General features: G+C 40.8%; 1 protein-coding gene across 1 annotated transcript in view; it reads left to right on the top strand.

The window, feature by feature from the left end:
• The window catches only part of LOC126162875 (regulatory-associated protein of mTOR), a 307,137-nt gene that overhangs the window by 55,661 nt on the left and 226,467 nt on the right, over window positions 1-25,009 (top strand). Inside the window, exon 5 of the mRNA XM_049919663.1 lies at window positions 15,251-15,414. Coding sequence (XP_049775620.1) covers window positions 15,251-15,414 — 164 coding nt within the window. The remainder of the gene's footprint in view (window positions 1-15,250; window positions 15,415-25,009) is intronic.

Genomic DNA, 25,009 nt, shown 5'->3' on the forward strand with positions numbered 1-25,009 from the left:
AAGTCAGGACATGTGGGGACCAAGCAGCAATCGGTATTGTAATTGTAAACTGTCGAAGTTGCGTTGGTAAAGTACCGGAACTTCAAGCGCAGATAGAATGCACCGAAGCTGAAATCATTATAGGTACAGAAAGCTGGCTGAAGCCAGAGATAAATTCTGCCAAAATTTTTACACAGACGGTGTTTAGAAAGGATAGATTGCATGCAACCGGTGGTGGAGTGTTCGTCGCTGTTAGTAGTAGTTTATCCTGTAGTGAAGTAGAAGTGGATAGTTCCTGTGAATTATTATGGGTGGAGGTTACACTCAACAATCGAGCTAGGTTAATAATTGGCTCCTTTTACCGACCTCCCGACTCAACAGCATTAGTGGCAGAACAACTGAGAGAAAATTTGGAATACATTTCACATAAATTTTCTCAGCATGTTATAGTCTTAGGTGGAGATTTCAATTTACCAGATATAGACTGGGACACTCAGATGTTTAGGACGGGTGGTAGGGACAGAGCATCGAGTGACATTATACTGAGTGCACTATCCGAAAATTACCTCGAGCAATTAAACAGAGAACCGACTCATGGAGATAACATCGTGGACCTACTGATAACAAACAGACCCGAACTTTTCGACTCTGTAAGCGCAGAACAGGGAATCAGTGATCATAAGGCCGTTGCAGCATCCCTGAATATGGAAGTAAATAGGAATATAAAAAAAGGAGGAAGGTTTATCTGTTTAGCAAGAGTAATAGAAGGCAGATTTCAGACTACCTAACAGATCAAAACGAAAATTTGTGTTCCGACACTGACAATGTTGAGTGTTTATGGAAAAAGTTCAAGGCAATCGTAAAATGCGTTTTAGACAGTTACGTGCCGAGTAAAACTGTGGGGACGGGAAAAACCCACCGTGGTACAACAACAAAGTTAGGAAACTACTGCGAAAGCAAAGAGAGCTTCACTCAAAGTTTAAACGCAGCCAAAACCTCTCAGAGAAACAGAAGCTAAACGATGTCAAAGTTAGCGTAAGGAGGACTATGCATGAAGCGTTCAGTGAATTCGAAAGTAAAATTCTATGTACCGACTTGACAGAAAATCCTAGGAAGTTCTGGTCTTACGTTAAATCAGTAAGTGGATCGAAACAGCATATCCAGACACTCCGGGATGATGAAGGCATTGAAACAGAGGATGGCACGCGTAAAGCTGAAATACTAAACACCTTTTTCCAAAGCTGTTTCACAGAGGAAGACCGCACTGCAGTTCCTTCTCTAAATCCTCGCACAAACGAATAAATGGCTGACATCAAAATAAGTGTCCAAGGAATAGAAAAGCAACTGGAATCGCTCAACAGAGTCAAGTCCACTGGACCTGACGGGATACCAATTTGATTCTACACAGAGTACGCGAAAGAACTTGCCCCCCTTCTAACAGCCGTGTACCGCAAGTCTCTAGACGAATGGAAGGTTCCAAATGATTGGAAAAGAGCACAGGTAGTCCCAGTCTTCAAGAAGGGTCGTCGAGCAGATGCGCAAAACTATAGACCTATATCTCTGACGTCGATCTGTTGTAGAATTTTATAACATGTTTTTTGCTCGAGTATCATGTCGTTTTTGGAAACCCAGAATCTACTATGTAGGAATCAACATGGATTCCGGAAACAGCGATCGTGTGAGACCCAACTCGCTTTATTTGTTCATGAGACCCAGAAAATATTAGATACAGGCTCCCAGGTAGATGCTATTTTCCTTGACTTCCGGAAGGCGTTCGATACAGTTCCGCACTGTCGCCTGATAAACAAAATAAGAGCCTACGGAATATCAGACCAGCTGTGTGGCTGGATTGAAGAGTTTTTATGAAACAGAACACAGCATGTTGTTATCAATGGAGAGACGTCTACAGACGTTAAAGTAACCTCTGGTATGCCACAGGGGAGTGTTATGGGACGATTGCTTTTCACAATATATATAAATGACCTAGTAGATAGTGTCGGAAGTTCCATGCGGCATTTCGCGGATGATGCAGAGAAGTTGCAGCATTAGAAAATTGTAGCGAAATGCAGGAAGATCTGCAGTGGATAGGCACTTGGTGCAGGGAGTGGCAACTGACCCTTAACATAGACAAATGTAATGTATTGCGAATACATAGAAAGAAGGATCCTTTATTGTATGATTATATGATAGCAGAACAAACTCTGGTAGCAGTTACTTCTGTAAAATATCTGGGAGTATGCGTGCGGAACGATTTGAAGTGGAATGATCATATAAAATTAATTGTTGGTAAGGCGGGTACCGGGTTGAGATTCATTGGGAGAGTCCTTAGAAAATGTAGTCCATCAACAAAGGAGGTAGCTTACAAAACACTCGTTCGACCTATACTTGAGTATTGCGCATCAGTGTGGGATCCGTACCAGATCGGGTTGACGGAGCAGATAGAGAAGATCCAAAGAAGAGCGGCGCGTTTCGTCACAGGGTTATTTGGTAACCGTGATAGCGTTACAGAGATGTTTAACAAACTCAAGTGGCAGACTCTGCAAGAGAGGCGCTCTGCATCGCGGTGTAGCTCGCTCGCCAGGTTTCGAGAGGGTGCGTTTCTGGATGAGGTATCGAAAATATTGCTTCCCCCTACTTATACCTCCCGAGGAGATCACGAATGTAAAATTAGAGAGATTAGAGCGCGCACGGAGGCTTTCAGGCAGTCGTTCTTCCCGCGAACCATACGTGACTGGAACAGGAAAGGGAGGTAATGACAGTGGCACGTAAAGTGCCCTCCGCCACACACCGTTGGGTGGCTTGCGGAGTATAAATGTAGATGTAGATGTAGAAAAATTAAAGAGGCCTTTGGAGAAAAGAGAACCACCTATATGAATATCAAGAGCTCAGAAAGAAAACCAGTCTTAAGCAAAGAAGGGAAAGTAGAAAGGTGGAATGAGTATATAGAGGGTTTATACAGGGGCGATGTACTTGAGGGCAATATTATGAAAATGGAAGAGGATGTAGATGAAGATGAAATGGGAGATATATTGTGTGAAGGGTTTGACAGACCACTGAAAGACCCGAGTCGAAACAAGGCCCCGGTAGTAGACAACATTCCTTTGGAGCTACTGATAGCATTGGGAGAGCCAGCCATAACAAAACTCTTCAATCTGGTGAGCAAGATGTATGAGACAGGTGAAATGCCCTCAGATTTCAAGAAGAATATAATAATTCCAATCCCAAAGAAAGCAGCCGTTGACAGGTGTGAAAATTACCAAACAGTCAGTTTAATAAGTCACGGCTGCAAAATACTAACATGAATTCTTTACAGATGATGGAAAAACTGGAGGAAGCCGACCTCGGGGAAGATCAGTTTGGATTCTGTACAAATGTTGGAACACGTGAGGCAATACTGACTCTACGACTTATCTTATAAGATAGATTAAGGAAAGGCACACCTACCTTTCTAGCATTTGTAGACTTAGAGAAAACTTCTGAAAATGTTGACTGGAATATTTTCTTTCAATTCTGAAGGTGTCAGGGGTGAAATACAGGGAGCGAAAGACGATTTACAATTTGTTCAGAAACCAGATGGCAGTTACAAGAGTCGTGGGGCATGAAAGGAAAGCAGTGATTGGGAAGGGAGTGAGGCATGGGTGAAGCCTATCCCAGATGTTATTCAATCTGTATATTGAGCAAGCAGTAATGGAAACAAAAGAAAAATTCGTAGTAGGAATTAAAATTCATGGAGAAGAAATAAAATCTGTGGGGTTTGCCGATGACATTGTAATTCTGTTAGAGACAGCAAAGGACCTGGGAGAGCAGTTGAACTGAATGGACAGTGTCTTGAAAGGAAGATATAAGATGAACATCAACAAAAGCAAAGTGAGGATAATGGCATGTAGTCGAATTAAGTCAGGTGATGGTGTGTGAATTAGAGTAGGAAATGAAAAACTTAATGTAGTAGATGAGTTTTGCTATTTGGGGAGCAAAATAACTGATGATGGTCAAAATAGGGAAGATGTAAAATGTAGACTGGCAAAGACAAGAAAAGCTTTTCTGAAGAAGAGAAATTTGATAACATCGAGTGTAGATTTAAGTGTGAGGAAGTCTTTTCTGAAAGTATTTGTATGGAGTGTAACACTGAATGGAAGTGAAACATGGGAGATAAATAGTTTAGACAAGAAGAGAATAGAAGCTTTCAAAATGTGGTGCTACAGAAGAATGCTGAAGATTAGATGGGTAGATCACATAACTAATGAGGAGGTATTGAATAGAATTGGGGATGAGAGGAGTTTGTGGCACAACTTGACTAGAAGAAGGGATCGGTTGATAGGACATGTTCTGAGGCATCAAGGGGTCACCAATTTAGTGTTGGAGGTCAGTGCGGAGGGTAAAAATCATAGAGGGAGACCAAGAGATGAATACACTAAACAGATTCAGAAAGATGTAGGTTGCAGTAGGCACTTGGAGATGAAGAAGCTTGCACAGGATAGAGTAGCATGGAGAGCTGCATTAACCCAGTCTCTGAACTGAAGACCACAACAACAGCAGAAGGTGGGAACACTCAGTATTATGAACCTTGGGCCCAGAAACAGCCTGGCTTCAGTGTCATCTGTGATTAACCTACATCACGATGTCTGCTGCTTCCTGCCCTCCGCCTCCCTAAATCACAAGATCCAGTCTTACACCTGCCTCCAAAGTTCTGTTAATCCCTGTCCTCCAACTGTTTCCGAAGTTCAGCTAGTCCTTGTCCTCCTCCAGCCTCCAGAGTTCAGCTAGTCCCTGTCCACCTCGCACCTCCAAAGTTCAGCTCATCCCTTTTCAAGTCTGCCTTCAAAGTTTTTTTTCTTTGCAGCTGAGCAGGAATCGTACAGCCATCATCATGTTACAAGTCTTTAACATTTAATAATAAACACAACATTATAGAAGAAATATATTGTGGTATTTTTGTATCTGCACAGGCGTGACAATGCTGTGAAACCATCCTATCAGCACAAACTTCATTACTCTAATTGATGTTGGTTACTCGACCCCAAAGTCGGGGAACTGGCCCCAGAAGAGAAAAAATTGACATGTGGTCAATCTGTGGGGAAGCAGACAGTCGTGATAATCCATATATTGATGTACCACAGCACAATACAGTCTTACTCCAATGCACACGCCCACTCCCCACCTTACACCCGTGATAGCTCGCAATATGTTGTGAGCTTTTCACAGTTTGTGACGGCCTCTATAATATGTGTGTTCCACTGACATATTTTGTGATCGAGTGGAGTCCAAGGTATTTGATTACTGTCTTCACTGGTATTTCTTATGGCCCATGCTTCAGCATCTGTGCAGGAGGAATCTTGTGCATGGTGAAGAATAGAACTGAAGACTTGCTTGGTGATATATTGAAACATTCTTTGCCATGTACATGTGTAGACTAGACATCACTTGATCCATCTTGTGTGTCACTTGCTAATATATACACAGGTCATCAGTGTACTGTAAAATTGTTGCATTTTGTGGCAAACTATTTTGTCATTCAAAAGTTAATATGATCCTTGGGGTAGCACTGCAACTGTCATTCTCGGCCCCGCAATGCCATTTTCTTTTCTTTTCTTTTCTTTTTTTTTTTTTTTTTTTTTTTTTTCTGCGTTGTCCTTCCCCTACTATTCGTGACATCTTCCATTCAAGGATACCAACTTTTTTGTTCCAAATATTATTAAAAATACTACAATGGTGGTTCCTTCCTTTTTGTATTAAGGAAGAGAGCATGCGATAATGTATATTGTCCATCCCTGGGGCATTACTCCCTCTAAATAATGGGGCACCATTGGGTTTCACAACAGTAAAGCAATCAGTCAGGAAATGGATTTCCTCCTCATCTTCCTCATCAGTGCACTGCTCAACTGAGTCTGGTGCCAAATGTTTCAAGAAGTCATCCACTAATTTATGTGGAAGAATTGTCATACTGTTGTTGTTCCAGCTTCTATGTATATGTTTAATTTGTTGCCAAAGTGTTAAGCTGGGTAAATCCTTGTTTAAGATTGTTACTGAAGCTTTCCAATTGTTCCATTTGTACGCTGGCCATATGACACCATGAATCATCCCTGCATAACATCTGAGAATGGTGGGTAGATGATGAGATCCAAGGGATTCTGCAGCTACCTCCTGTATGAAGTCTAATGTTAAACATGTTAACACCAAAAATTTATCTGTAGCACTGAATCCTTGGTTTGGTGCAGTTACCTGCATCAGGGAAACACCATTTAAAATGATCAAGTTATTCTAGTCTGCAATTTCCTCTATCATTTTGCCGATGTTATTTCCTTGGTCTGAACCCCAAGCAGGGTGATGAGAATTAAAATCATCTAATATTATCCTTGGGTGTGCTGCCACATTAAACAGTGTATTGAGGTGTTGTTTTGTTACAGTCTCCCTTTGTGACCTGTAAACTGACATTACATTTATGTCATTTCCATTCATATACAGTCTCTGACAATAAAGTTCGGTGAATGAAGTCAGAAGGGTCGATCAGACAACACGCGTTTCACAATGCTGCACCTTCGTAGTGGCCGCTGTTGACAACCTGCCCCCATTATAGTTCAGCTGAGCATTGTGTGTTTTCTGTGTTAGACCTATTGGTCAAAGTGCTTGTTTAGTGTGTTTGTTCTGAACAGAGAACAGGACAATGAACGAGCAAAGAATCAATTTAAAGTTTTGTTTTAAGCTTGGCAAGATACCGAAAGAAATGCATGCAATGCTGGTACGTGCTTAGCGGGATCAAGCACTGTCCATGAAGTGTGTGTAAGAGTGGTTCGCCCGTTTTCTAGGAGTTCGGGAAAGCCTTCCTGACAATCCCCATAGCGGATGACCACTGACCACTGTCAGTGATGAAAACATTGAGAAAGTGAGGACATTAATCACAAATGACGGTTGATTAACTGTGTGCATGAAAGTGGATGAACTGCAGATGAACCGTGAATCTGTGCTACAAATCCTTACCCAAGAGTTTGGGAAGAGGAAAACATATTGTCGTCTTGTGTCACATTACTTGACTGTTGATCAGAAGCAGGCAAGTTTAGAGGTTTCACAGGCTTTCTTTGAAACAGTGGGTGCGACACCCAGTTTCTTGAACTGTATTGTCACTGAGGATGAAACCTGGTGTCTCCGGTAGACTGATATGAAACAGCAAAGCATGGAATGGTGTTCTCCGACATCACCTCATTGGAAAAAGGTCAGAGCCGAAAAATAATGCATCAAAACGATGCTCATTACCTTTTTCAATAGTCAAGGAATTATCCACAAGAAATTTCTACCCCAGGGAACGACAGTGAACACTGCACGGTACGTTGAAATTTTGACCTGTTTTATGCAATGTCTATGCTTGGTACGACCCCAGTAAGCACAACAAGGTTCCTGGTTTTTTGTTCATGACAATGCTCGCCCACACACCATCAATATCATCAAACAGTTCCTGGCAAAAAAGGGATATCAATCCTCCAGACTTCTTCCCATTCCTTGACTCAAACTCGCTTTGAAAGGAAATAGATTTGACGATATCCTGACATCCCATGAAATGTGTCACTGCTTTTGAACACCATCCCAAAGGAAGACATTGTGCAAAGTTTTCAGCACATGTATTGCGGAGCTTGGTGGTGCATAGTTATGGGAGGTGTCTATTTCGAAGGACAGTAAGGTAACTGTAGTTCATCTACATTAATGTTACAGGACTATTCACCGAACTTTATTGTCAGAGGTTGTAAAAAGTAGCTGCAGCAACTGAAATCTGTATCTCTCATGTGTCATCTTCTTGACTTTTAGGTGGGATTCCTTTTATGAGAAACACACTCCTTCCATATTCATTCTCTCTGTCAGCTCAGTTACATTAAACCCAGGAAACAGAAATGGTTCATTTGGCAGCAACCATGTTTAAATTATCACACATACTGATACCTGTTTGGAGTATAAAGAATGTGAGAGGGTGCACTCGGGTTTTTTCTTTTCTTTTCTTTCTTTCTTCCTTTTTTTTTTTTTTTAGTCAGCATTCCATTCCATTATATTCTTAATCTTAATGTATCTCACCATTGTTGACACTCACTCATTAGCAATTCTGTGATTTTTTATATTACTGTTGTTTGATCATGCATATGAGCTACCTATTAACTGTCTTAGCAAATTTGTTACTGTATTGTAAAATGCTTTAAGCCATTATGAACAATTGGGCCCTCCTGAAGCATATGGGACTGCAGTGGATATGGGTTGTTTCCCACTGGAATTGTGTGAACTCTGTTTGGCATCCATAATTTTTTGTGCATATTATCTGGTACTGATTGTACCCTTTCTTGTGTAGTGCTCTGTTGCACCGCTACTGTCTCCACCTGTTTGCTTCATTATTGCCTCTTGAACTGTTAAAAATGTGGTGCTTTTCACTGGTAGATTTAGCCAACATTGGTAAAACAAGTGGTGTCTGTTGGAGCAGCTGACTTCTGGAAGAATTGTTCTTTTCATTTAGTGGTTTCATGGTGTGTGATGTATCAGGTAACAAGCTGCATGAGAGTGAGAGCATTCAAATGGTGGGGAAGGTGCCAAATTCCCTGTGACTAAGTCTCCATATGTTCCAAAATTTAGTTGTGTAGCTGCCTGCCAATGTGCTATGCCTTCTATTGCAAGGCCCTGGTAAATTTTCCTTTGCTGGACGTACCCTGGACACACTCTAGAACTGGACAGATGCCCTCTTGAACAGTAGACATCAGGGTTTTTTTTTGTCACAGTTGTTAATGTCATGTGGCCCAGAGCAGTGAGTGTAGCATTTCATACCATTGCATTGTTTACTGTGGGCATAATTCTATGAAAAGGGAAGGTTTTGTTACATCTGTGACATTTCCTGTTCCTTCGTTTGGTGGCAAATTAACAAAGCTCGAACTCACACCATTGAACCTTCACTGTGCATTGATCATATTCAGGTCTATCAGTTTTTTATTTTCCTGTTAATACTTCAAAGTATTAACAGATGTAACAATGGAATAACCCTAGGGTAACCGTGTGATAGGCAGTTTGAGCACTATGACCTATAGCCTTTGGGGTCTGCAGCTCATGGTCTCGCGGTCGTGTTCTTGCTTCCCGAGCATGGGGTCCCGGGTTCGATTCCTGGCGGGGTCAGGGATTTTCACCTGTCTTGAGATGACTGGGTGTTTGTGCTGTCCTCATCATTTCATCATCATTCATGAAAGTGGTGAGATTGGACTTAGCAAAGGTTGGGAATTTGTATGGACGCGATAACCGCACAGTTGAGTGCCCCACAAACCAAACATAATTATAACCTTTGGGTGTTATCTCCCAATGCTCTTTTAATGTACACAGTCTAACTGTGTACTGTTCACAGATATTTTCAGCAATGCTACCTACCCTCTGCTGGCAATGTTGTCGATTTTCAGTAATGCTTGTAACTATCGATGTGCTCACTGCTTGTTGAAGCTGCCTCAGGACCATATTTCACTGGGGCAAATTTATCAGCCTTGATGAACAGCTGTTGTTCCTCCCCATGTTGCTGTTTCATAGGTGGTTTCATGACATGCATCTCTCTATTGTCAGCTAATTGACCTCACCGGTGGATTCATCCATATTGTTTTTGTCAGTGTTCAGGAGCTGAACAGCACTATAAATGGTGCTACTGACAAATTATTCAGAGTGGTTGGCTCCCCTGACTGCATCCTACTGTTCACTATATATCTTGCACTTGTAACATGATGCACACACGGAAAAACAGTTAACGCATTGTTAAGTTGTCACCAGCAAACGAAAACAATATCTTGGAATAAGTTAAAATCCGAAGAGCAAATATGAGTGCAACCTCTGCAGAATTGTTGTTCTGAGGTAACACTCTGCCTGCGAAGTTCAGCTTGTCATTGTCCACACTCTACTTCCGAAGTTCAGCTAGCCCCTGCCCATTCTCTTCCCAAAGTTTGGCTAGTCCCTACCAACCTCCTGCCTCCAAAGTACAGCTAGTACCTGTCCAATCTGCACCTGTTGTTGTTGTGGTCTTCAGTCCTGAGACTGGTTTGATGCAGCTCTCCATGCTACTCTATCCTGTGCAAGCTGCTTCATCTCCAAGTGCCTACTGCAACCTACGTCCTTCTGAATCTGCTTAGTGCATTCATATCTTGGTCTCCCTCTACGATTTTTACCCTCCACGCTGCCCTCCAACACAAAATTGGTGATCCCTTGATGCCTCAGAATATGCCCTACCAACCGATCCCTTCTTCTAGTCAAGTTGTGCCACAAATTTCTCTTCTCTCCAATTCTATTCAATACCTCCTCAATAGTTATGTGATATACCCATCTAATCTTCAGCATTCTTCTGTAGCACCACATTTCGAAAGCTTCTATTCTCTTCTTGTCTAAACTATTTATCGTCCATGTTTCACTTCCATACATGGCTACACTCCATACAAATACTTTCAGAAATGACTTCCTGACACTTAAATCTATACTTATATCTATACCTAGTTAAAATACTATGCTATACTTAAATCTATACCTATAAAACAAAGATGCTGTGACTTACCAAACGAGAAAGCGCTGGCGGACAGACACAATAAAAAACACACACAAATTTCAAGCTTTCGCAACCGAAGGTTGCTTCATCAGGAAAGAGGTAAGGAGAGGGAAAGACGAAAGGATGTGGATTTTATGGGAGAGGGTAAGGAGTCATTCCAATCCCGGGAGCAGAAAGACTTACCTTACGGGGGAAAAAGGACAGGTATACACTCGCTTGCACGCGCCCGCGCGCGCGCGCCCACACACACACACACACACACACACACACACACACACACACACACATCCATCTGCACATATACAGACACAGGCAGACATATGTAAATGCCCTTTCTCGTTTGGTAAGTCACAGCATCTTTGTTTTTTATATATATTTTTCCCACGTGGAATGTTTCCCTCTATTATATATGCTATACATAAATCTATACCTGCACCTAAGTTCATGTAATTCTTACCCAAATCCTGCCCCCCAAAGTTCTGCTAGTTGCTGTCCATCCACTGTCCATTTGTAAAGACTCTACATGCTCCATCGTATTCGTGCTTATAATGTTCTCTAATAGGCTTTTATTATGCGTGTCCGGTCACACTTGTTAAGATGGCTGTATTGCTGGAATGTTGGCTGTCTGTCGTAAAGTATAATTTCAGACTCACTACCAAAAACAGTAATAGCACTTTAAACACTGTTTTAAAGTAAACTGAATACTCTCACTAATGTTAACTGCTTTTCTACCTGTCCGAATATTAATTTGGTTGTCTTACTTCTTCCAGAGCATTTAGGGTGCAAAGTAGGGTGTCACCATATCCAGAAACAAAGTATACATTTCACTTCATTATTACCTGTAATTATGATTGTGTGATTAATGTTTCCAGAACCAACTCACCTTGTGAATGTTTCTACTGAAAATCAGAATCCTGTTTGCTAATACAGGTTGCTGCATTGTGAAGGGACAAATATTGAAAGTATGTCTGTTTACTCTACTTAGAGAAAATGATGAATTTAAGTTCCAGAGATGTAATTACAGCTTTCTATAGCAGAATGAAACTGACAGGTTCACAAATGACTTCTTTTTCAAACATTACTTTACGAACTTTGCAAAGACAAAATGAAGTTAGTACTTGTCAGGAGACTGAAGTTACTTTAATCTTGAAATTTTTGCTAAATGAATTTAAGCAAATGAAGTTTAATCAAGTACTGTAAAAGTGTAATCCATCAAAGTTGTGTCTCCCAACTAACTTTAATAAACCACACAGCGATGGCATTCACTGTTGTTAATTTTTGACACAGTTAATGATAATTGTAAGATGGAATTTAGGCAAATTAATGCTAGATACTTAAAATAAAATGGTAAGCTTGTAATAATTAACTATCAAAATATTGAACAAAAAGCACTTTTTATTACAGATTTTGTTAACACACTAGTAACTAGAATGAGATTTTCACTCTGCAGCGGAGTGTGCACTGACATGAAACTTCCTGGCAGATTAAAACTGTGTGCCTGACCGAGAATTGAACTCGGGACCTTTGCCTTTTGCGGGCAAGTGCTCTACCAACTGAGGTACCCAAGCATGACTCGCACCCTGTCACGAGGTACTGGCAGAAGTAAGGCTGTGAGGACTGAGCTACCCAAGCACGACACACGCTCCGTCAAGCACTGGCAGAAGTAAGGTTGTGAGGATGGAGCTTGAGTCGTGCTTGGGTAGATCAGTTGCTAGAGCACTTGACTGCGAAAGGCAAAGGTTCCAAGTTTGAGTCTCGGTCTGGCACACAGTTTTAATCTGCCAGGAAGTTTCACACTTGTAACTTCCTGTATATAAATGAGGAAATAAAAATTGTCTGTGGCTTCCTTGTCAGAAGCAGTTCGTTTGAGCATCTGGTGCAAATAATATTTTAGCAGATTCTTTATGTCTCTTATTAAGTAGAGAGACAAAAAAATGCCATGATGGCTGCTTTTGATAAGCATTCATGAAGTAAGATAGCATCATTCTTGTCTCACCATATTTTGGCCTGGAAAAGCCTTGCATCCATGACTACAATTGATGTGAGATGACTTATTATTGCACAAGTGCTAATTATTGCCTTTGCCCTTGAATTGTTCCAATGTTAACACCAAATATTTAATATCTTGATGAGTGCACCAATATATGCCCTCACTCAACCACTGCCCAAGGGCTCCTTCCCAGGGTTCACTTTGTCTATGGTCTACTTTGTTCCACATTAAAGTCATTCACAAAACTGAAAAGGCAAGTCACACCTGTCAAACCCATCTCAATGCTGTTCAACGGGGCAGCCTGCTACACATTTTCCCTTGTAGCAAAGGCATTCACAAAACAGAACAATAAGGGAAAGCTTGACCATCCACAGGCCTAGTGGCTTCGTGTCTTTGGCAGAATTTTACCCATTTTGGAATAATAAAATATAGCATCCACAGGAAGAGATCGGACTACAAATACAATTTTTTTAAGTCATTAAATATAATACATTGAAATCAAAGGGCAGTTACTAATAACAGTTTACTTTTACAATGGTTTGATAACATTTCCTCCCCATTATCAACATTAAATAATTGTTACTAAATCATTTCAAATATTAACAACACACTAGATGAATCTACAATTAATACTGTTCCATTACACACTAGCTGCCTTCAGAGTTCAGCTGGTCCCACTCCACCCCCTGCCTCCACAGTTTAGCTAGTCCCCATCCACCCCCTGCCTCCAAAGTTGAGCTAGGCCTTGCACACTTCCTGTATTTGTTTGTGTAAGCATGCATTAGTTTTGTAGAATGACTGACAGTAACAAATATTCATTGTCTTTCTATTATTGTTTGTTCTCAGAAACAGAATGGCCTTCAAAGTCCATTAGGCCATAGCGAAAAAGCAATACTTACTCAGAGTTTGATTTTACTTTTAACTTTTTTAAAACAGATGAATAATCTGCAATTTTGAGGGCAGGGTAATGACAATGTTTGACGGTCTTGTAAAGCCTTCATTGGGAAGTGCCATATATAAATCCACTTAAAGGAAGTGTTATTTTTCCACAGTTTTGTGTATCAATGAATCTCCTGTATTCACCATGAAGGAGAGCTTGGGACATGTACCATATGCTATCTATGAAAATGTGATTTTGTAGGTTATCTTATTGTCATTATTTTTTGAAGGCAAAAATTTATAGCTTATAAAAATGGTTGAAAAATTATGGTTGCACACAGTTGTTTTAATAAATTTATCATACAACCATTTCAGTCAGAAACAGACAACCTGCCAGTGTATTGTGTGACCACTCATAATTCGTGGTTGTATAAAAAAAATGACTTATACAGCTGTATGCAACCATGATTTTTCAACAGTCTTCGTTGTGCTTCTGTCATGTGTTGTAAATATGGCTTGTAGTATCTAACAGGTTTAAGTCAGTCAGAAGGAGACAATTCCTGCTGTAAGAGTTATAGAGCAATAGTCTTATGTATGAAGTGCTAAGTGGAGAACAATATTATGAAACAGAGAACACCTATAGAAAAATGAATCCTCTTGCAGCTCTCTCTCTCTCTCTCTCTCTCTCTCTCTCTCTCTCTCTCTCTCTCACACACACACACACACACACACACACACACACACACACACCCACACACACACACTTACTTCTCATAACCTCTGACCAAGTTATTTGTGGCTTTGATCAGGTGCTTATATTAACAGTTCATTCTAAATATCTTGGTAAAAATGACCAGCAATACATTCACAGAACTCTTCTCTACTGATGTCTTATCTTCACTTTTCCTACTTTGTAGACTAGAATAAGAGTCTCAGTCCCTAACATCTAGATTTGATTCATGCATCAGTTTTCTGGATGCTTTACTATACCTTGGAGAGACCTACAGTTTCACATGAAATTTTTATAGTGCCGTGACTTGGCTTTTATCAGATATAACATCTGTGAGAAAGGTCAAATTTACATAAATAATTAAAAATAGTTAAAAATAATGTTCAAGTACCAACTGCAGTTTGAATTTGAGATCTTCCAAATGATATTATGATATCTTAATTACTTGGTGTGCATAGTATACCTTTTAATATGTGCTGCTATTAATGTTGTGGCAACTAAACTTTATCTTCTTGTGCCAATCTAACGATTAATGTCTGTGAAGCACATTTTCCTTATTGTATTTGTTAGAAACACTGGTTTCAATCAGAAGTGTTCACAACTCGTATTTGTAAGTAATAAAATTATACCATATTTCCTTGTAAGGTAGAGTTATATTTACCAATGCTCATTTGAGTGCAGCTTCATCTACAAAGCCCACATAAAAACTTTACATATCTTATACTCTAATAGTGTCATTGCAGTGTCAGCAGTTTGAGCAGTTTGTGTTGTAATTCTTTTTTGTGTCTTATTTTCTGTACATCAGTATTTTTTCTAAACTAAAACCTGTAACAATACATATATTAGATAAATACTAGCAAATATTAATGCAAATAAGCCTTACGCTATGTTGCCTTATATTATAAGCAAGCCCACTACAACCTCTCTAAAACTTTATAACTCTTTTTAATACTAATTAAGTTATGTACAAGTAAAATTTTTACCTTCAAAATGTATGTGTAGTAGATTTTGCTAGTCTTGAGTGAGTGAATGTGTGTGTGTGTGTGTGTGCGTGTGCGTGTGCGTGTGCGTGTGCGTGTGCGTGTGCGTGTGCGTGTGCGTGTGCGTTTGTACTATTAACATAAGGTATGTGATTTTACTGCAGGTTGCTGCACAAAGCCATGGAACAGTGAACACCCCTCCATCATTCAAAAACTGCATTCAGTTGGCAGCATGCAGTGCAAATCAGATATTGCCAATGAATCCAGATCTGCCAGCTGATGTCTTCACATCTTGCCTCACAACTCCTATTAAAATTGCTCTTCGATGGTTTGTAAAAGAAAATTCCTAATTTTTTGTTTTTTATGTATGTCAGAGTGTGTACAAGATTGCACTGTCTGCATTAGATCATATGTGATGACTAAATATGAATGAAGATAATTTGAAAACTGGTAATTCCTTAGCATTTTGTTTTGTCACTGATGTGTAGCATGAAAAGAAAAACCTCTGCTGAGAAAGGTACATCTGTTTTGACGTGGCTGATGCAGAGGCTCTCATACATTTGTTCTTGCATTTTCTTTTGAACTTACGGAAAGCCATCCACACAACTCCTCTTCATCACAAGCTTTTATCAACTTTGTAATGTAAGGAATAAAGGTAACAACTCACTGAATAGTTGAGGTGTTCAGTCATTGTCTTCCACATAAAGATTGTTTCTAGCTTTTGGATGAATTCTGCTTCAAATAAATTGTTAACATTGGTCGAGCAATACAAATTTATGAGTCTTTCATTTGATCACAAGTTTATACAGCTTTCACACATATGTCAACTGAAAACCAACTGTATCATAAAACTTAACATTCTCTAATTCTTCGGGGACACCAGTTGGAGGGCCCATAGCAGTGTTCTTCTTTAATCTTGTGCTAATCACCATAGTGCTGAGATTTTGGTGGCTGGGAGTGTTACACTTGTACTATCAACAACTTTCTCTTAGTAGCTGGCTTCTCATCACTGTAGTTTTAATGTTGACACTGAACCTCTTTTCAAGCTCAAAGCTTGTTGATATTTCATGACAGCAGAAGTCAAAATCTTGTAATAAATAGAGACATTTCTGGTTGGTGTCTGGTTCAGTTGAGTGCTGGCAGGTCAGTGTGTTGGTCAGGATGTGGCACTGCACTGGATTGACATCCATTCTGAGAGCAGAACAGTGCCAAAGACTGCTCCTGAGGGTCACTACTGATGGATGAGCTGTAAGCAGCAGCTGGCATTGAGCCCAGAGTGAGGGCAGTTGTTGCTGGCTAGTCATTGTGCCGCACCTTAAGTAATCCACCAGAATGAGTTCCGTGCATGTCATGAGGCATGTGAGCAAACTCTAGAGCCACAGTTGCAGCACTGTGGTCAGCTGTACACACTGCTCGTGGGCTTTCCTGGTACGACACGTGGAGCCCACTGGAGTCTGGTGTTTGCGCAGAGTGATGTTTGTGTTCCTGTTGCCCTCCAGCATGTACACAGTGGACTTGATGCTATTGACATGCGGTGTGTACACAGAGTGATGTGTACAACCTGAGTTGGGATTGCCATGTGTATCTGGTTTCACCGGAGGATACCGAGGACATGGCAACCCGCTGGCCGCATGTGCGTTCCGTAGTGGTATGTTGCCAGGCAAGTGGCCGGATACTACAAGAAGTAACTTCTCCTCAAATCAGGAAAGGATGAAAAGTGTCCCAGTAGTTACAGGAGTGTTGTCTGAATGAACTATGTAGCAAAGACTTTGGAACAAATGATGTATTGTCATCTGATCTGGGTATTAGAGACCATGCAGCTCCTAGCTGCTCTCAGTGTGGATTCATGAGATTTTAGACTCCTGTTGACAACCTGACCCTACTAGAGGCAGCTATCCAGCAAGCTTTTCTATGTTGACAGCATTGTATATGAATATTCTTTGATATCAGCAAGGTGTGTGATACTACTTGGAGGCACAGTATTCTGGGACACTCCCAACAGTGGGGCTTTAATGGCCACCAACCCATATTTATTTGGTCCTTGTAAAAATGCTTTTTTTTAGGTACTGAGTTGGTGAATACTGTCAAATAGTTTTGAGCTGGAGAATGGTGTTCTGCATGGAAGTGTTTGAAGTGTTACCTTCTTTACCATAGCCATAAACAGTCTAATGCCTATGGCAAAGAGTCCTGTGCAATGCTCCTTATTGGTGGATGATTTCACAGTTTTCTTGTTCCTCCTTCAACTCTACAACAGGGACTCATCAGTTACAGCTAACAGTAATGAGGTTGGATGAGTGGGTTGCAAAGATGAGTTTTACATTTTCTGCAGGTAGGTGTGTTGTGATAATTTGAATCATTCTCATATTTTTAGTTTACCTAATTTTCATATAAGGGACACCATTTTATGTTCTAAAGGCTCATTGAGATTACTGGACCTCGATTTGATTCAAAACAGTGGTGGTTACCACATCTAAATGACCCAAAGGCAAGAACCCAGAAACCCAGAAAGCACTTCATATCTTAAAGTGCCTTAGCCACAGGCCATGGGCAGCAGACAGGGCACACCTGCTCCTGCTTTATACGGATCTGTGAGCCGTTTCATCTGAAAATCATTGACGTTATCCATCGAAGGGGGCTCAGGCTACCCAGGGGTGCTAACAGGACCAACCCTATAACCAGTCTCAGTACTAACGTGGGAAACCATTGCTCACCATCAGGTGGCAACTCCTGATGATGGTCTACAATGTCATATAATACAGTTGCTCATCCAGCTATGGAACATCTTTTGCTCAAATTGTCCGTGAGCAACAAGACCATTTGGGATCTAGCTGGAGACACTTGGTGCAGGCCAAATACAAACCAAAATCCAGGGTTGGGCCAATTTAACTGTACTTACTACAGAGGAGTCATTCCTGCACCTCCTTTAAAATAATATTTTATGATGTTTTAAATGAGCACCAACACTGTGAAGCTGTATTCGTGGATGAGTTTAATCAGGGTGACTCCCTTGGATGTTCTGTTGTTTTTCTGGTCACATTCTCAAGATACAATTACCTCAAGTCTTCATTGTGTTCAGTGTTGAATTATGCATGACAGTGCAGGCAGTGGAGCAGATGATTTGTGATGCAACTGCTAAATACTTTGTCTTTTTGACTCCCTTAATTTCTGTAACACTCCACACCATTTGTGCTTAGCAGATCAAGTAAGCCAGAATATCCAGGACACCCTTCTCCACCTACAAAGGCTGGAGTTTTCTTTCTGCCGGGTACTAAGAGAAATGAAATGGCAGATATAGCAGCCAAGGTAATATGTCACGATAAACAGGTAGTTCATTTTTCCATTGCCCTACATTTTATCATCTCATCACTGAGGTAGAGAGTTATGTGTAAATGGTGAGAAGAGTGACTGGAAGTAACACAAAAAGCTGCATCTAGTAAAGTCAGCAGCTCAGCCATGGCGTACCTCCTTCCAGTCACACAGTAAGGATGAGGTCCTTCTCACTCATCTTCACAGAAGACACAGCCCTGTGTGACACATCTCCCAGGGGCTCACAACTCATTTGTGAGTATGTGCTTGGCTACCACAGAGCACCAGCCTTTGTAGCATTACTACCTTCCTGTGCTGCACTCTTATACTGTCCTTTTCCCCATCTGCCTCTCCAGCAGATGATTTTCTTGGTGCTTACCCTGTTTGGACCTGGTTTATGATTGGGCATAAAGTTTACATTTCTGCCATATTCTACAATTTTTCATTATATAAACACATGGTCCTCATTGTTGGGTTTGACCTGCCACCAATTTTCAAAATTCTCCAGAAGTGTGGATCATGCAGGGAAGGTAGCCCAATGTGGTGTGTGTTCCACCTTTCCATCTGTGCACTCTTCCCTTTAATACGGCAATACACCCGAAACCAGCACAGTAGCCATCCCTTTGTGGAGGGATCATCAAGAACCGGCACAGTGGTAGTCTCCTGACCAAGCAGGGATCACACTGTTGGTGCCTGAGCTGAAAACTCTCCATGTATGCCAAGGAGTATGTGCTTGTCATGACTGGGGTATGGGGACACCGAGCAATGGATTACTGACCAGGTAGCCTTTACTAAGGCTGGATGGCACCCATGTGGAGAGCCCTCGTTCAGAGTGAGTAGCATCATGGCAGACCAGCTGCAAATGAAGCGGATGAAGTTATCTCCTGCTGCTGGCCCTATGGCCCCTGCTGCTTCTATGAAAGGATAGTCCTCTTTCAGTGCAGGAAGATATGACCCTAAAATGTTACCTTCTCTCGCTATGAGCCAGCCGATGTGGCCGAGCGGTTCTAGGCACTTCAGTCTGGAACTGCGCGACCACTATGGTCGCAGGTTCGAATCCTCCCTTGGGCATGGATGTGTGTGATGTCCTTAGGTTGGTTAGGTATAAGTAGTTCTGATTTCTAGGGGACATAGTGCTCAGAGCCATTTGAACCATTTTCTCTCTCGCTATGGCGTGGGAGGAACGGAGGGCTAAGCAGAAAGCAGAGCAATACTCCCCAAAATAGAGCATAACTCCCCTTTTATATTCCCTGAATTAACATTACCTATGTTCACAATGTTAATTTTCACTCTATTTTGCGTTAACATATTTATAATTTTCCCATGATTTACACACTACGAAAAAGTTTGTATTGAGAAATAATGATGTTGGTCATGCAGTAGTGTTTACAAATATTACGTAGTTAAATTTTTTTGACACATTTTGGGTGCTATTTTAAACAGATTTGAACCAGTAAATGCATAAAATTTGTAACAATTCATGCTGTATCTCTCACAGCTGCCAAGCTCTAATTGGCGTGGTGGCTGATGAGAGTAACTAGATTCATTCAAACAAAGATATTATGACCATTCACAACCATTTCCAAACTGCCTCTACTGCGCAAATGCAGTTTCGTGATTGTTGTGATCATCGTGACACCTTTGTCTAAACATATTTAGTGTGTTTGGCGTTTGGGCATGTATAGCACTAGTTGACACCATCGTTCACTTTGCATTACTCAAATGTTTTAGCATAAACACAGTGCCGGTTGCATATATTTTTTCATGCTGAGCAAAACATGTTTTGAGAATTTATTCTCACCGTCATGTGCAGTATTTACATACATATTTATTTGCAATGTTACACAAACAAACAATGTGAGTGATAATTTGCGTGTGTGTTGTTTTATACATAACTGAGAAGGCACAGTATCTGATAACCTCAAAAAGGTGACTACAGTAAAGAGACACAGAACAACAATGCAAACACAACACAAAATACTTATCTACTTATTTGCACTTGACAACGAGAAAAAATTCTCCAAACACACCATACTAAGCATGGAAAAATATGTAACTAGTGCAGTATTTCATTATTTAAATAATGAATGACAGCTGCGGGCTTTCAAAAACATCGCTTATGATGTATGAAATTGAGTCAAATGTTCCTACTTCCCAAACAGTTACCAGTTCCAGATACATCAGCAGTTTTTATTAAGTAATAAACCTTCATTAGGTAATAAACCTATATTAGATAACAAACAAGTCCTTGATAAGTCGTTTGATGCCTGTTATGTACATACATCATTCATAAAGTGCGAAAATACAAGGGGGTATCTTGTACATAACTTTTAAACTTAAAACGTTATTTCCCACATTTTACACCATTTTTTGAAGTCCCTGAAAAGTGTTAAAGCGGGATTTCGCTGTACTTGGTTTGTACAAGGGCTGATGGTGATTCCTTCTTGTCCGCAAAGCCCTTGTTCTTTTTGCAGGGCGTAGATGACAAGATTGGGGAAGTGGCAGCCATCTCTAAAATGAAATGTAATTTACACATGTTGTTGGGCCGATATTTACATATATAAATTTTTGTGAAAGCCAAGATCACTTGATTTTAAGACTATCCCAGTTACTAGCTTCGAAAGAGTCCTGCTGTCAGCTTCGGATCGGCATTACACTATATGAATAGAAAATAGGTAAGTAGTAATCTGCACAAGATAACAATCATTTTTTGGGATGATCCAAATTTTACAAAAACTTTTACTTACCTTTGTGTGTATGTTCACGTACGTGTGCCATTGACATTTTGAGAAGAAAGTGTAAATGCATTGAAAAACTCCACACGGTTTATCATTTATAAAACAGAATGCTCCCAGATGGGTCAAATCAATAAAAGGTAGAAGTACAACATCCATAGTGCCAATAGAGTTAAAACTACATGCCATGTTGACGACCTCACTTGGACTAAACTGAGGCGCCGCAGAGCCCTTGTTGCTTGTTGTGTAGACATCAGGCAGCACCATCTTATTAACCGGTGATATATTGAATATTTTGAAAGTAGTCTCATGAAAATTTTTACGTGATTTAAAAAAGCATGTTATATACCACAAAGGTAAATCTTTATGCCTGATTTGTATACAAAGGTATGGCACATTTCACCAATGTAAATTACATGTATAGAAAAATGTAATAGTAACAAACATTTGTAATCCTTCTAGACTGCCATTATGTGCTTACTACAAGGTGCGCAATATACCATGACAACTGATGAGCTCGCCCAATGTACATGACATCCTTTTTATTTATACCCTATACGTACCATTCACTAATCTATCCAATCTTGGTCATCCTCCTCACTCCCCCTTCCCTCTCGCAATCATTGAACTCCTCTAAGGAGATGAAAGATAGGAAAAAGTCATCCAAAAAGGAGGACATCTGATGTCACCCATGCCACCAGATCACGCCTGTTCCACTTCTGTGGCTGAGGTGGAGATTCCAGCAGCCCCTGAAGCCCCAGGTCTCATTATACAAAGGAACCCAAAACTTATGTATATTGATGCCATAACCCCTCATCCTGTGGCAGCAGGTGACCCTAACGCATTAACTTGCTGCCTTGGTCTCTTGTACATGACAACATTATCCTCCACTGGCACTGTAATGGTTTTTTCCACTACTTGGCAGAGCTACGACATCTTTTAAGCACTTCACCTGCCTTCTGCATTACGTTTCAGGAGGCTTGGTTTCCAGCAACACAGAACCCAGCCATTCATGTAGACTTGGGATGTTATAAGAATTGTGCCATCTATGACAGGGTATCGGGCAGAGTTTGCACACATGTTCTAGACACCATCATGTAGTGAACTTGTGCCTCATAATACATGTTTGCAGGCTGTGGCTGTTCAGGTAAGGGCATTTCAGGATGTTACCATCTGCAGTGTTTGCTGCACTTCTGATTGTGAAGTGTCTCAGGAAGTACTGTTAGTGTTGGTTTCTCAACAGCCCCCACCTTTCCGAATCTTGGGCGATTTCAACATCCATAACTCTTTGTGGCCTCCCCCCTCAGGGAGAGCATTAAGGAACGATTGACAAGAATGGGGGAAAGAAATACAGTAGAAGAAGAATGGGAAGCATTGAGAGATGAAATAGTGAAGTAGGTAAAAAGACGAGGGCTAATAGAAAACCTTGGGTAACAGAAGAGATACTGAATTTAATTGATGAAAGGAGAAAATACAAAAATGCAGTAAATGAAACAGGCAAAAAGGAATACAAATGTCTCAAAAATGAGATCGACAGGAAGTGCAAAATGGCTAAGCAGGGGTGGCTAGAGGACAAATGTAAGGATGTAGAGGCATATATCACTAGGGGTAAGATAGACACTGCCTACAGGAAAATTAAAGAGACCTTTGGAGAAAAGAGAACCACTTGCATTAATATCAAGAGCTCAGATGGAAACCCAGTTGTAAGCAAAGCAGGGAAAGCAGGAAGGTGGAAGGAGTATATAGAGGGTCTATACAAGGGTGGTGTTCTTGAGGACAATATTATGGAAATGGAAGAGGAGGTAGATGAAGATGAAATGGGAGATATGATACTGCGTGAAGAGTTTGACAGAGCACTGAAAGACCTAAGTTGAAACAAGGCCCCGGGAGTAGACAACATTCCTTTAGAGCTACTGATAGCATTGGGAGAGCCAGCCATAATAAAACTCTTCAATCTGGTAAACAAGATGTATGAGACAGGCGAAATACCGTCAGACTTCAAGAATAATATAATAATTCCAATCCCAAAGAAAGCAGGGGTTGACAGATGTGAAAATTACTGAACTATCAGTTTAATAAGCCACAGCTACAAAATAATAACATGAATTCCTTACAGACGAATGGAAAAACTGGTAGAAGCCGACCTCGGGGAAGATCAGTTTGGATTCTGTAGGAGTGTTGGAACATGCGAGGCAATACTGCCCCTACGACTTATCTTAGAAAATAGATTAAGGAAAGGCAAATCTATGCTTCTAGCATTTGTAGATTTAGTGAAAACTTTTGAAAATGTTGACTGGAACACTCTCTTTCAAATTCTGAAGGCGGCAGGGGTAAAATACAGGGAGCAAAAGGCTATTTACAATTTGTACAGAAACCAGATGACAGTTACAGGAGTCGAGGGGCATGAAAGGGAAGCAGTGGTTGGGAAGGGAGTGAAATATGGTTGTAGGCTTTTCCTGATGCTATTCAATCTGTATATTGAACAAGCAGTAAAGGAAACAAAAGAAAAATTCGTAGTAGGTATTAAAATCCATGGAGAAGAAATAAAAACTGTGAGGTTCCCTGATGAGATTTGTAATTCTGTCAGAGACAGCAAAGGACTTGGAAGAGCAGTTGAACGGAATGGACAGTGTCTTGAAAGAAGGATATAAGATGAACATCAACAAAAGCAAAACGGGAATAATGGAATGTAGTCGAATTAAGTCGGGTGATGCTGAGGGAATTAGATTAGGAAATGAGACACTTAAAGTAGTAAAGGTGTTTTGCTATTTGGGGAGCAAAATAACTGATTATGGTCTAAGTAGAGAAGATATAAAATGTAGACTGGCAATGGCAAGGAAAGCGTTTCTGAAGAAGAGAAATTTGTTAACATCGAGTATAGATTAAAGTGTCAGGAAGTCATTTCTGAATGTATTTGTATGGAGTGTAGCCATGTATGGAAGTGAAATATGGACGATAAATAGTTTGGACAAGAAGAGAATAGAAGCTTTCGAAATGTGGTGCTACAGAAGAATGCTGAAGATTAGATGGGTAGATCACATAACTAATGAGGAGGTATTGAATAGAATTGGGGAGAAGAGGAGTTTGTGGTATAACTTGACTAGAAGAAGGGATCGGTTGGTAGGTTATGTTCTAAGGCATCAAGGGATCACCAGTTTGGAGGGCAGCATGGAGGGTAAAAATCGTAGAGGGAGGCCAAGAGATGAATACACTAAGCAGATTCAGAAGGATGTAGGTTGCAGTAGATACTGGGAGATGAAGAAGCTTGCACAGGATAGAGTAGCATGGAGAGCTGCATCAAACCAGTCTCAGGACTGAAGACCACAACTACAACAACAACTCTTTGTGGGGTGGAACCATGGTCATTGGCTGCAGTAAGGACCTCAAAAATTTACTGGCACAATTTATCCTTTGCCTCCTGAATACTGGTACCACCACACACTTCAGTGTGGCACATGGAACTTTCTCAGCCATTGATATTCCATTTGCTGTCAGTCCACTGGAGAGTCCATGATGATCTGTTTGGTAGTGACCACTTCCTGATCTTCCTGTCGCCCCTACAGTTTCACTCCCCAGACACCTGCCCAGATGGGCTCTCAACAGTGCCAAATGGGATGCTTTTGCCTCTGCTGTTGACCTTGGCTGCCTGCCATATGGAGATATCTATGAGGCAATCCAGAATACTACTACAGCCATTCTTTCGGCAGCTGATTTAGCGATCCCCTTTGCCATAAGCTGCACCCATCATTGGAGCACCTTATTGCCTTTAAGCAGTTCCATCTGCCACCTAATAAACTGATGGAAGTGAGAATTCTGGGAACGCTATGTTTCAACCATTGGACCACGTACCTCTCCTTTGCAGGTTTGGGCTAAGATCAGATG

The sequence above is a fragment of the Schistocerca cancellata genome, chromosome 2, assembly GCF_023864275.1.
Source record: "Schistocerca cancellata isolate TAMUIC-IGC-003103 chromosome 2, iqSchCanc2.1, whole genome shotgun sequence".
NCBI lineage: Eukaryota > Metazoa > Arthropoda > Insecta > Orthoptera > Acrididae > Schistocerca > Schistocerca cancellata.